Source organism: Malania oleifera, chromosome 3, assembly GCF_029873635.1.
Source record: "Malania oleifera isolate guangnan ecotype guangnan chromosome 3, ASM2987363v1, whole genome shotgun sequence".
Classification (NCBI taxonomy): Eukaryota; Viridiplantae; Streptophyta; class Magnoliopsida; order Santalales; family Ximeniaceae; genus Malania; species Malania oleifera.
Genome location: NC_080419.1, coordinates 103092217 through 103106539, shown reverse-complemented (window position 1 = coordinate 103106539; position 14323 = coordinate 103092217). Strand labels below are relative to the sequence as shown.

At 35.6% G+C, this 14323-nt stretch overlaps 1 protein-coding gene across 1 annotated transcript in view; it reads left to right on the top strand.

Annotated features, from left to right (window-relative positions):
- Positions 1-1762: 1762 nt before the first annotated feature.
- LOC131152294 (formin-like protein 18) overlaps positions 1763-14323 on the top strand; it is a 41762-nt gene continuing 29201 nt past the window's right edge. Inside the window, exons 1-5 of the mRNA XM_058104110.1 lie at positions 1763-2415; positions 3511-4211; positions 7104-7325; positions 7419-9187; positions 9312-9432. Of these exons, the coding sequence (XP_057960093.1) occupies positions 2343-2415; positions 3511-4211; positions 7104-7325; positions 7419-9187; positions 9312-9432 (2886 nt within the window). The 5' untranslated portion in view covers positions 1763-2342. The remainder of the gene's footprint in view (positions 2416-3510; positions 4212-7103; positions 7326-7418; positions 9188-9311; positions 9433-14323) is intronic.

Below are 14323 nucleotides of genomic sequence, written 5' to 3'. Positions count from 1 at the left end.
ATCACTATAGTTGTATAATGACATAATCTTTATTTATGGATTATTTTAGTGAAAGGATTTTAATAATAATTGTTTTATATATTGGTACATACATGAATTATTATTTGTGATTAAAAAAATTTACTAATTCAATTCTTAGTATTAGTGGAAAAAAATATTACTTCAAATATAATTAGCACTTAAAAAATTAAATTACAAAATTATCAATTTATTTATGGCATGTTTGTAAAATTATTTATTATCTCATAAAGTAATTCAGTTATTATTAAGTAATTTTTTGTAAAAAAATTAATTCAATTATTATAAGTGGTTACATAAATTATTAATTCGATTATTACTAGTGGTTATAAAAATATTAATTTAAACATTATTAGTAAGTGCACAAATTAAATTATAAATTTATGGTAAGATTTTAATATACTACTCAATTTATTTCGGGTGTGTTTCGAAATATCAATCATTTTATTTATTAAACCGGATGTAGGTATTGTTAATTTAATCAGTAATGCCAATTGCAAAAGAAATATTAATTCTATGAATATATTACCAAATAAATAAATAAATTACAAAAAACTATTGGGTGGTTTTAATACTCACATTGTATACGAAATATCAGAAGATGTTTTTGTTTTGAATCACAAATGATTCAATCACAATCCAAACATAATTAATATTAGATAAAATGTTAGAAAAAAAAAAAAAAACACTTCAAGACATTTTAACAAACATTTAACAATAGAAAAATTATGAAGTCACATATTAAAATTTACTTATTGGAAACTCGAACAGCCAATGCAATTGTTGTAATAAATCAACACTCAACATAGAGGGAAAATGAAGTATTCCTTGACGAACATAAAATTAGCTTTCATATTGATATCATGTGGCCATGTATTTTTACACTAATTAATTATCTTAGAAAAGATTAAAAAAATAGTGTTATGGACAATGATTTTTTTCATGCCCCAATTTTTGATAAATATATATTTGTTGTCAATTTTTTTAATTTATTTTAATTATTTTTTAAAAGAATCACCACTTAAAAAATGAAAAAAATCAAATAACTAGCATGCAGGTTATAAAAGGAGGTGCTATTGACACTATAGAAAATATAATTGCAGTTATTTTTTTCTTAATGACAAATTTACTCTTATTTCACATAAAAAATGGCTAATTTGTTCCTCTTTCTTTTTCTGCCGTTTGCTTATAAAATAAAAATTATTATTAAAAATAAATATAAAGTGTCTTTAATATTCTTTGTACTGTTGCTGTTATATCAACAATAAAACAAAGTCTCAAGTCCCACTAAATGAGATCAATTACATGAATTATTTTTTACCAATTTATGCGATCATGGATAATTTTTTTAATAAATTTAGAACTATTAAATCTTTACCGACAATCTCATTTCAAGTCAGTAACTAACTCACTCTTCTTCATTGGCATCCTATGTGACCTACGTTACAAATGTCTGATCCATTTAAGTCATCTTTCCTGTTTTTTATAGGAGCTATACCGCAATAAGTAATCCCTTTCTTAATTTATGTTCTAGTATTATATCCTCTTCCATCTAAGTTGCTATCATATTACTTCCCATTATAAATCCTTGTTTATTGTCATTATTAATTAATATTAATATTATTATTATTATTATTATTTTCTGCTTGTTTCGGTCCTGTGGTTACATATTGCATCGTAAGATATTTTTATGACCAAAAAGCCCTCGTTGAATAGGTTAAATATCCTCCTCTCGTTCTTCCTCGAAACACACGTGCCACTGCAATTATCATCCCAGCAGCGATCTGATCTGAGCTTTCGCAGAGAGAGAGATAGAGAGTAGAATAAGAATAATAAAGACATCATTATCAAGCATTAATCTCCTAAAAGTCGTAAACAAAGACACAAACACGTCCAGCGACAGAGACAAACCAGAGATCCTCACACATGCCCATTTCCTTATCTGAATCTTCTCATTCTCTTTTTCTCTCTAAAAAACCTATAAAACCCCTAAAGGAATCCCACGCATTCCCCCACTTTCTCTCTCTCCCCACCTCTGTTTTCCTCCCATTGAAAGCCAAGTTTCTGATACTAGTGTGAATGCCAAGACATTTTCGCAAACAGAAGTGTCCCTTAGAGCCCCAGCAAAATTCATGCCCTCTGGTTCCCGAATCCATACTCTCTTTCGTACCATGATGATTCGTCGATCCATTTTCTCCCCTTTTTTGCATTTTTGTGATCTGGGTATATGAGCTGAAACGGATTTTGCGTTTGGGTCTAATGGGTCTTGAATTGCACCATTTTTAGGCATTCTCGTTTTCTGATTTTATCTGATCTCCGCGAACATGGCGCTGTTTCGGAAATTCTTCTACCGGAAGCCGCCGGATGGGCTTCTTGAGATTTCCGAAAGGGTTTATGGTACGTCTACATTCGTGGGATTTTAACTTTACTGAGTTGTAGTGCTCGGAGTCTTTCTTGGTTTTTGGTTGAATGTCAATCACTTGATTTCAGCAGTTTGAGTATTCTGCATTGATGTTAATTATTGGTGTTGTCAAACTAAAACTTGTTTGAGACTGTATGATGCAGAATATTGAATTGAGATTTCTTTATAATTTTGAATGTTACAAAACTTGTTCTTATGATTCATACTTGCTTTCTAAAATCTATGATTTTTTCTACTGTTCTATGGAAATTTACACACGCTGTAGAAAGCTAGGGAGCTGCTGTTGTTTTTCAGTTTTACTTTTGTTTTCGGAAACAGAGTTTGGGAGAGAACATAAGGAACGTCAATGTCAGTGCATTACTGAGACGCGATTTGCTATAGTGTTTACGATGATCAACATTCTCACTGTTGTTCCCGCATTAATCAGTCATAGAAATCAATCAGTATGTCTTATGTGTACCCCATTTGCTGAAGAAATCTGTGGAAGTTTTTCCTGAAATTCAGCCAATACCAAGTTCCAAGTTGAACCCTTCCTAAGCTCTTTTACTAGTTCTTCTCAACTTATGAATACATCACTTATGTAATTTCTTATAAACTTTAGACCTTGGAATTCCAATTAAATTTCTTCAATGGATTCAACTGATTTTGGATGTTCACTCTAATTGGAAAAGATTTTTAATGAGATTTTTTTTTCGTTCAAGATTTCTTTTAGTTTACATCTTCCAAATGCAACTCCAACCATCCCCCTATTTAAGAAAAAATAGTGCAAAACGTAATTAATGCCTCTTATGCTATCTGAGTATGTAAAAATGTTTGTCTTATACAAGTGCAATTTCTCCATTTTTTGTTTTGAAATTCCTTTTCATCTTGTTCTAAAGTCTGCACCATTTTAGGTAATTTTATTATCTTGCGACCAGCATAATTTTCTGTAGATGTAAATGCTTAGTTAGAATGACACAGAAAAGGTGATGTGTATTTTCATGTTTCTTTACTTAAACAAGGTACAATAAAAATTTTTTTTGGCTTCTAAAATTGTAATCCCTCTTCTTTTTTCCCTGTGGTATGCATAGTGTTCGATTCTTGCTTCACCACAGATGTTTTGGAAGAAGACGAATATAAAGTTTACATGGGAGGGATAGTGCACCAGCTCCGTGACTACTTCCCTGACGCCTCATTCATGGTATTCAACTTTCGGGAGGGAGAGAACCAAAGTCAGATTGCTAGCATATTGTCTGAACATGATATGACTGTAATGGACTATCCTCGACACTATGAAAGTTGTCCAATACTCACAATGGAGATGATCCACCACTTTCTGAGATCAAGTGAAAGTTGGCTTTCACTTGGCCAACAGAATGTGCTCTTAATGCATTGTGAACGGGGTGGGTGGCCTGTTTTGGCTTTTATGTTGGCAGCTCTTTTGATTTATAGGAAGCAGTACACTGGGGAACAAAAAACTTTGGACATGATTTACAAGCAAGCACCTCGTGAGTTTTTGCAGTTGATGTCGCCACTGAATCCCTTGCCTTCTCAGCTGCGGTATCTACAGTATGTTTCAAGAAGGAATGTGGGCTCAGAATGGCCACCACTTGATAGGGCACTCACATTGGACTGCATCATTCTCAGAGTTATTCCTAACATGGATGGAAAGGGGGGTTGCCGTCCAATATTCAGAATATATGGACAAGATCCTTTCATGGCTGCTGACCGAACTCCCAAAGTTCTGTTTTCGACCCCAAAAAGGAGCAAAGTTGTTCGACATTTCAAGCAGGTGGTGTTAGTTCTCTCTACTTCTATCTGCAGTTTATTTTTCTTTTCAATACTTTACCTTGTTGTGGCTTTTGACTTGACACAGTGTTTGAATTATGGTTGCCAGGGGGCATTGGAGTTCTATTCTTGTTGATCACGCTTATTTCATGTTCACTTATATTAAATATGTCATATCTTACATCTCATAATGGGTGTTATTCATCATATGTTTTCCTCTCCACATGCTATGGGGCTACACTTGTGGGGGTGGGGGGTGTTAATGCTTGATATACATTGCTATCCCACAAACCTAATAACTTAAAACTTTTTGGTAAAGCGCCTACTTGACATTTTTGTCTAGAAGGAAAATTTCTTATTTAAATCTTATTCCTGGTTATAAAATTTATTTTCCCCTTTGATTGGGCCTTTTTATTATTTTCACTTTTAGAAGCATCAATGATGTTGAAGAATTTCTTAGTAAGAATGGTGCAAAGACTTCGTTTTTGGAGTTGATTTCTCTTTGTTACTTGTGTACTTTTCATCCATAAATATGCTGCTTCCCAAATGGAAAGTTGGATGCCTTTATTGCAAGTATTATGAGTTTTTGATGATGCACATCCCATTTGAATTTTTAGAGATTTTAAAATCTGAGATAGTGATGCTATTTATAAGACATTTATCTTCACACTTGATAAAATTACTGTTCAGGCTTCAAGAGTTGGCGTATAATCTTTCTCTCTCTCTTTCTAAAGTTTTTTTTTCCTTGTCAGCAAGATGATGATAGATTAGTACCACACTAGCACCATTCTTTTTCCGTCCCATCCTGCCCTTAGGGCTTAGTTTATTGTCTGCCTTTTCCTTATGGACACTGTGTATTCCAGTGAACCTTACATACGAGTTCTTGCATGGTTCTAATTTCGGTAAAACTTAACTCAATACATTCAATAAGGGGCCATTTGTTGTTGCTGTCAGAACCCAGAAATGAAAAAGAAATCAGAAATTGAAATTGAAAACTAAAAACAAGGAACCTTTGAAACCTAAATGAATGTTTGTTCATTTTTGTCCTTGAATCAAATAAAAATTAGAAAAAAGTAATGAAAAATGCAAGAATAAAAATTATAAATATTTTAATAAAAACAGAATTATAATGATTTTACATAATTATTAAAAATTTTAAACTCACCTTTTCTGTGCTCCAAAAAGAATCTGGCCTATTGTGTATGACAACTGAAAAATGGTGAAGACATTTTTGAATGACTTATTTATTTTCCAAAATTTCATAATATTTTAAGATTATATTTTTAACTTCACATTGTTATTTTTTTTGAATTTTTAAACTAAAAATAGTGTATGGAATGACTTAATGCACAAAATTGAGGTCTGGATTTTGAAGTACTGTGTCAATAGGTCAACAGCTAAAAACTGACAGCAGAAACAGAAAACTGGCAACCTAGACAAATCATCACTTCCATTGCAGTGCGAATAAAAACAGAAAGACTAAACAACCCTAAAATGTATGTTTTTTCGTCTTATGGTTCACCTTCTTTGTTTAATTATATACAAGTATACTTTGTTTAAAACTGGGAATTTGTTTCGTCTCAAATTTAACATGTCCCTGAGGGGACATCTGTTAAAGCTTGGGGTTTCCATGTTGGAGATACCAACTTTGAATCCCCCCCTTGGGGGGGGGGGGGGGGGAAGAAGAGGTAGGTGCGGGAAGGGATATGGGATGGGAGATGGGCTACCTCCCATTGTGTAGCCCAAGCCGTCAAAAAAAAAAAAATCTCAAATTTAACTTGGAAGTAGGGTCCTTGAAATTGCATTCATCTAATCTTATTTCTCAGCCTAGATGGAGTATGTAGCTCGTTAGTTGCTCTATTGGTTGATTGACCCCAATTATAAGCACAATAGGTTTAGTCTGAAATTTATCTGTATGTTGATGCTTTGTCTATTGCACAAAAGCGATTGTACTACATTAAAAGGTCAATAATAGGTCCTTAGGGCACAGTAACAATGTGTAACAGGTGTTTTTGGTATCAATTGCCTGTTATTCCATTTTTATTGCCAACAATGATGAGTTTGGGCAGCACAAAGCATTTCTATACATTGTGTTCCATGAAAATTTAAAAATGTTGCAGAATCTTGTGGTGTTCCTGCAACTTTTGAGAACAAAAATGGTAGTTTCGAAGAGTTGTGGCAATGCAAGAGATGAAGAGTTTCCAGTATTACCTCTGCCATCAACGATCACGACCACCAATGTAGACCTACCTCCCACATCCATCACCACCATGGATCTCCCCTTCCCCTCTGCTGCAAGCACCTACTCATCAGCCACACTGCAAAGCCCCTTATATACCTGTGATTGTCCTACCTTCTGCCACCACCTCTGATCTCCCCCAAAATTGTTGCTCACTTGGTGTTGGGAGTGGCATAAAATGTGAACACGAGGCCAATAATTTTGTATTAATAATTACTTAATCAGTCCCTTCATTGCTTCCCCATTTGCCCAAACTCACCTTTTGTCTACCCAACCTCCCACCCTTCAGATTTCAATGGATTCTACCACAGAAACTTCTTCTCAAGGTTCATGAGCTACAATCGACCCAGTCCTCCTGCCTATTGCAGCTGCAGATCTTCTTATAGAGAGAATGGAGGGAGGGGGAAGGGAGAGAATGATATGGGCAAAATGATGCATAATAATAAATATAAATATATTCCATTAACAATTTCAAAACTTTCAATTTTTTAGTGTTTTGGTTCTTATTTTCATTTTATTTCCCAAGAACACTCGTATATTGCCAAAAAAAAAAAGATTTTCAATTTGTGCACTGGGCTGCTTGTTTTTATTTTTTTTAGTGATGCTAAACTTTCTGTTGGCCTCTAATTTTTTCGCAATTTCAATATTTTATTGCAGGCAGATTGTGAATTAATCAAGATTGACATCCATTGCCATATTCAAGGTGATGTCGTACTTGAGTGCATCAGCTTGGATGATGATTTGGAACGTGAAGAGATGATGTTCCGAGTCATGTTCAACACAGCCTTCATTAGATCAAACATTTTAATGCTTAATCGTGATGAAATTGACATCTTATGGAATGTTAAGGATCAATTTCCCAAGGACTTCCGAGCAGAGGTACATACCTCTCTCCCATTTTCTTGAATATGTTTAGTGCTGCAGCAATTATTTTCTTTTCATGGGAACTTTACTTTTTGTATCTGGATGAAGGTTCTGTTTTCAGAGATGAATGCTGCCACTTCTCTTATTACGATTGATTTGCCCGGTGTGGAGGAGAAAGAAGGTCTTCCTATGGAAGCATTCGCTAAGGTTCAAGAGATATTCAGCAATGTAGATTGGCTAGATTCGAAGACTGATGCAGCACTAAATGTGCTTCAGCAAATCACCGGGTCGAATATTCTTCAAGAAAAAATGGAGACTCTATGTGCTCAGAGGACGGAGACGGACAGTATCTTGTGGGAATCAACTCCTGGAAATGATATGGAGAAACAAAAGCCCAATGTTTTGGAAAACAACTTAAGAATCCCAACATCTTTAGTTACAGGGAAAGAATCTATGCCCTCTGTTGAAGCAGCTCTAGATGCAAATTTGATGGGAAAGAAGGCAGTGCCCCACGAGCTGCAGGTTGCTCTTCAGCGGCCTGCTCAATCAAAGATCATATCCCCACGGAAATTTAAGAACTCCTTGTCTATGCCAGCATCATCTTCCAATTCCTTGCAAGGGTCATCTGTGCCCATCTCAAGATACCACAGTGCACCATCGGCCCTTGGTATAACTGCTTTGTTGCATGATCATACTGCATCCAATAGTGAAGAAATCAGTCATCCGATGACAGTATCTCCGGCTTCCCCTGCTATTTCAGCGCTTTCTAGTATACATTTATCTAAATCTATGCAGAACATTACTATGTCAATCCTGTCACCATCTCCATCAGCTTCAACGACTCCACCACCTCCTTCATTGTTACCATTGGTCGATACTCTGGATAAAGCTTCTGCAACCCCTCCTCCCCATTCCCGACTCTCTTCAAGTCCTCATCGTCCAATGTCTTCCAAAGAAACGTATTCTTCCCTTACCCAACCTGAAACCTCATTACAGGATAGAGTTCAGTCAACATTGTGTCCCCTTCCCCCACCTACCCCCCCTTCAACATCTCATCCACCTCCACCTCCACCTCCACCAACATTGCATCCTCCTCCCCCACCTCCAACCCCCAAAACATTGCGTCCCCCTCCCCCACCTCCATCCTCCACAACATCACCTCCCCCTTCCCCACATCTGCCCCCCACAAAATTGCGTCCACCTCCCCCACATCTACACGTGACAACATTGGGTCCCCCTCCCCCACCTCCACCACCCCCAACATCATGCCCCCCTCCCCCACCTCCACCCCCAACAACATCGTGTCCCCCTCCGCCAACTCCACCCCCATTTTCAACTCCTCCTCCTCCACTGGCCCTTTCCTTTTCTGGACCTTCTCCATATTCCACCATCAAGGCCTTATCCACTCCCCCTCCCCCACCTCCACCCCCAAATATTGCTTCGTCAGCTGGCCCTCCTCCACCTCCTCCACCTCCTTTACGAACTGGGCCTGCCACAGGTACGACTGCTCCGCCTTTTGCACCACCACCACCACCACCTCCCCCTGGCGGTGCACCTAAAAATCTCGCACTAAATAGTTCTCCAAATGCTCCACCTGTACCACCGCCTCCAGCTCCACCTGCCAATGGGTTATCAAAAGCTGCTGGTGCCTCTCCACACTCTCATTCTCCTGGCAGTAATGGAAATGTCCCTCCATTTCCTGGACCACCTTCAAGTTTTCCATTGAGTGCAAGGGGACGGGGTCAGTCACGTGTAAGTTCTAGGACCCAGGGTCAAGCGAAAAAAGCTTCCCTAAAGCCATATCATTGGTTGAAACTGACGAGGGCAATGCAAGGAAGCTTATGGGCTGAGGCACAAAAATCAGATGAAGGTTCCAAGTATGCATTGTTCTCTTGGATTTTTTTTTTTTTTTTCCTTCAAAATTTCCTATTTGATGAATTATTGTTGTCAGATAATGATTTCACGGACTCTTTTGATGTTCTGTTTCTGCCACTATTGTAGGGCTCCTGAGTTTGACATGACAGAACTTGAAAATCTTTTTTCAGCTGCTGCTCCAAATGCTGATCAGGGTGGGAAATCAAATCGTCGTACCTCTGGGCCAAAATCTGATAAAATCCAGCTGGTAATTTGGTTTTAAGTCCACAATCAATGCAGCAAATAAGTACATATATTTTTTTTCTTAAGAGATCTCCAATGTGCTGTTATACTTTATCAGAGCTGGCTAGATTAACCTTGGAGAACTGACCTATCTTCCTGCCTGGGCTTTACCAGGTTTGGAATGACCATATTCTTGATTGGGTTGTCTTTAGGAGAGAATCTCCTAGTTCATTTACCATGAGGTTGGTTTTGTATTGGATTTTTTTTAAGGGGTTTTTACTGTCAGTTAATAGTTAATTTTAATGCTGAAGAAATTTGTGGTAGGCACACAAGTTGCAAAATTTTGCAAATAATATTATTAGCAATGCATAAACAATCATGTAGTGTATTTACACTAACTATTTATTTGGTCGTGGAGAAATGGAGAAAAGAGAAAGGACGTAAATGGATTTCTCTTCCCTCATTTGGTTTTCATATGGTGGAGAGGAGAAAAACAGTGGAGAGTAAAAGGGAAGAAAAATGGCCATTTTATCCTCTCCCAAAAACAACTCAAAAAGACTGAAACCCCTTTAGACAGTATTAAAAGAAAGGCCTGTAGGGGGTTAAATAGTAAATTATGTTTGACTCTTGTTTGCGTTCCTGTTGAAGCAAAAAAAGTAGAGAAACTAGCTCCTTTTCCATTGTCTTATTTCCTCTCCTTTAATTTTCATTCTCTTCTCTTTCACTTCTCTTGAACCAAACAGAGTGAAGCAACCCGTTTATCATTATTCATTGTTTAGGTTTGTTAGTCTGTTTATGCTAACTGCTTAAGCTTTGGGGCCATGTGGTAGATTAATATGGTTTGGGAGCTCTGGTTCTTTAGAGGTCAAAGGTCTTAAGGTCCTGAATCCTTGTTGCTGCCATTTGTCAACCTGTTACCTGTTTGTCTCTGCTCTTTGTGCCTGGTGCTGCACTTCTTTGAGGGATTGAAGATATTATTAGCCACATATTGTTGACTCATTCCCTAATAGCTTAAGCTTTTGGGCCAGATGGTGGCTTAACAAGGTCGCAGCAATTTAATGCAAGTTGGTTATATAATAAACAGGTCAAGTTTGAGTTTGAGACTTGACAGTGATTGTCTGCTATGATATCTAAAGTCAATTTGTTTAACACTTGATTTACTCAATCACTCACTCATTATTAGTTTTAATTTGGGTAAGATGCTCTCACCCTTTTAATCATATCTTGATTTGTACATTCTGCCTGTCTGGTCAGCTTGTGAGGTCATCTATGACATTACATTTTAAAAGATTATGGTTTTGCTCATTAATTGCAACATTCGAATGAGGTATCTTACCAAGGTTGACACAATTTGATGCAAGTTGGCTGTATAATTTTGAGTGGAGACTTAATGATGATTGTCTGTTATGATCTAGAGTCAGTTTGTTTTATTCATATTTTTGTTCATCCATTGGTTTTAATTGGGGGGTGATGCTTTCCTCTTTTAATATTATCTTAATTTATCAAAATATGCTCTGCCTGTCTGGGCAGTTTGTGAGCTTTTCTCTGGCATGGCATTTAAAACTATTATTGTTGAGCCCATAATTTGCAATACTTGAATGAAATTTTGAACTTTTCTTTAAAATTATTTTGTATTATATTTCAGATAATCTAGGTTAAAGATTTGAATTGAACTCTGGTTCATATACACTTGTGAGGAATGCCTTTCTTTTTCATGTAAATCAAATGAAGAAAACATACTTTTTTTTTCTCTTTGTTTTTTTTTTCAGTGGGGGAGGAGGTGTTGTGTTGAGCTGGTAGGTTTTTGAATATTGGATAAAAAAATTCGAGAGCTTTTTAAGAGGTAGAGACTTCTTTGGAGAGTATATAGAGTAAATAGATTTCTGTGTTATATTTTTGGATGTAGGGCACTTTTTTGTGATAGCCTGACTCCTTTGTGCAGTTTATTGATGATCTGTTTTTGAATTTTAATTGATGGAATTCCGTTGACAATAGGTGTTTCCCCCTTGTAGGCCTTTTAGTACACTTGTTTGCTTGTCCTTAAAAAAATAAAACAAAGTAGGAAAAAGAAGACCAAAGGTGCCAACTTGAGAGCCCATTGTAGTCATAGCACTTGCTTTTCTTTCCTAAATCTTCTTTCCAGAATACTATTATGGATCTGAAAATTGTTAAGATTGGAAATTGAGATGAATTTGAAGAGCAAAATCCCAAATAAATGTAGAATGGATTCTATTTTTTTTTTTAAATAGTTCAATTAAGATTCTTATAAATTAAAATATATGTGATCAATCATATAGGAAGAAACTTTCTTTGTGTGCTTTGTTGCTCACAATTTTAATATGAAGTAATGGTATCAATAATTTTCTCATCAACGCAGCATAGTTTTTCAGGGAGCACACATGTTGAATGTTTCTGAACTGGTCAAATAATTTTAACTAGGGGTGTGCAAAAATTACTGGAAAACTGAAAAACCAGACCGGAACCAAACCGTCTAACATTTTGGTTTGGTTGATCAGTTTTGGTTTTAGTTTTATAAAAGAACTTATTTGGTTTTGTTGTCTGTTTGAAAAAATAACCAAGCTGAAAAATCCGAAAAACTGATTACTTATATGTTTATTTTTAATTTTGTATATTTTTTCTGTACAGTTATTAAATTGTTGGATATCATTATTATATAATAACTTTAATAAGAAATTGTTGTGATGGAGAGAATAGAAGGCAAAAAGCAAGGAAGTGAGGGCTTCCATTGAGAAGAGGAGACTCCCCAGATTCCTCCTTTCTGTACAAGGAAAGATTGAACTGAAGGCTTGCTTTGCCACCTGTTCTTTGAGACTTGAATATTGGCTGTTGGGAAGTGGTAACTACTTGTCCCACATCGACTGAGGGAACAAGGAAGACCCTTCCTCCCCTTATATATATCCAAACCCCTCCCCCTATTTTGCTCTATAATCACAACAGCATGTCTAACCATGCTTAATGTTTGGGCCCTGGATTTGCTTAGTGTGGCTGGCTCTTGCTAGAAGCCTTTATTATAGTGGGTTTTTGAAACCTGCCCTCCTTTGGGTTGAGCCTTGTTTAAAATTTTAAGTTAACTGAAAAACTGATAAGAAAAGTGAACCGAACCGGTTTGACTCAGTTTTTAGTTTCTTTAAACTGTTGGTTTTCAGCACGGTTTCGGTTTGTGAAATTTAAAGCCAATAAGTTTGGATTGGTTTTTGGCTTTGGGAAAATAGAATCAATTACACTTCTAACCTTAATATTTGCGTGGAAAGATCATCATTATGAGTATGGTCTTAGATTTCCAAGAAATTCTCCAAAATTTTGCTTTCCACCTCCTTTGAAGTCAAAATGGCAATCCATTCTCATTTTACAAAACTCCTGTCGAAATTTCCATGAATCATGAGAAATTTATCAAAATCTCGAAATTTCAGCAAAATTTATTGAAATTTTAACTTACTATTGAATAAAATTTCCTTGCAATTCAAATTTGATGGTCAAAACCCAAATTGAAATTTATCTTTTAATTTTTTTTATTGAAACTAAAATTATGACAAGAAGGTTATGAACAACTTTCAGACTTCTGAAATTATATGGAAAATTGAGCTTAGATATTATCTGCAACATTGTATTTGACTATTTATATCTAAATTATTTGTATTTATATAATTAATAATATTTTAATGTGTTAAAGCTTGTTATACGTTGTTTGCCCACAACCTGGCTTATGCTTGTAGGTAAAGTTGTAATCTAACAGGGGTATCAGAGCTAAAATTGCCAAGAGGTTCTGGGTTCTAGTCTTGTTGCCCACGTTTGTTTGTAATGGTTAAAAATTATCTTATTCCGTGTACTAAATGATATTTGTTATTTTTTGTATATTTGTATGTCATGCTCTCCACGTGCAATTGGACTGCATGTGTGGGGAGTGTTAAAGCTTGATATACATTGTTGGCCAACAACTTAATGGCAACGTTTTGGGTGTTGATCTGATAAATTGATTTATAAATTTAATTTATATTAATTGAATATGTCATATGATTATTTATATTGGAATTATTGCACCTTATGAACCTAATAATCTTGCATAGTTATGTTGATTAGTAATTTCTAATTCATAAATGAATTACATGCAGTTTTTGAAAATTAAAATCAAAATCAAAATCAAAATTGACTCTGACACCGAAATTTCTATACTTCGAAGATTTGAAATTTTAGTTGAAAATCAAAGTTTAAGACCTTGATTATGAGTCACAAAATATATGATAGTTTTGGTCATTGTAATGTAATAACATGTCAATGTAAAGGTAAAATTTACCATGCTTAAACTTGATTTGTTATAAAGCAGCAACAGGATGGTGTTTTGTATTAGTTCTTTTGAAAGAATGATTGAGGAAATGTTTGATTAAACTGTGATTGTATAAATGTTTGTTCGAATGCTTCAATCGGTCTGACTTCTTCATATATTTATTTGCAATTCTACTCAACTGGTCTAGATCTGTTGGTGTATTCACTAGTCTTTGTTGTAGATGCCTAAATCATCTCAAGAACCTTTCTTTGAGGCTCTGACTTGTCATAGATTGTGGTAACTTTCTAATGTCTCTCAAATGCTTTCTCTTGTTGTCGCCACTTCTTGTATTTCCATTGCTCCATGTTAAATCCTCTCTTTAGCTATTCCTAATTATGACATATGTTGCTTCCTAACTACCCAAGGTTTTATGCTGAAAGAAAAGGCCAACCTACTGCTGTCTTGTAGAATTTAATTTTGACTTGATGGTTATTTTGATGATTGCACAACACTCCATGGAGGCACTTTTTTATATAGTCCATGCTCTAATTCCCCAAGGAACGTCCTCATTTTTTTTTTTTTGTTTGTGATTAATCATTTTGGTTGTTTTTGACTTTTTTCTGATAGAAAAAGA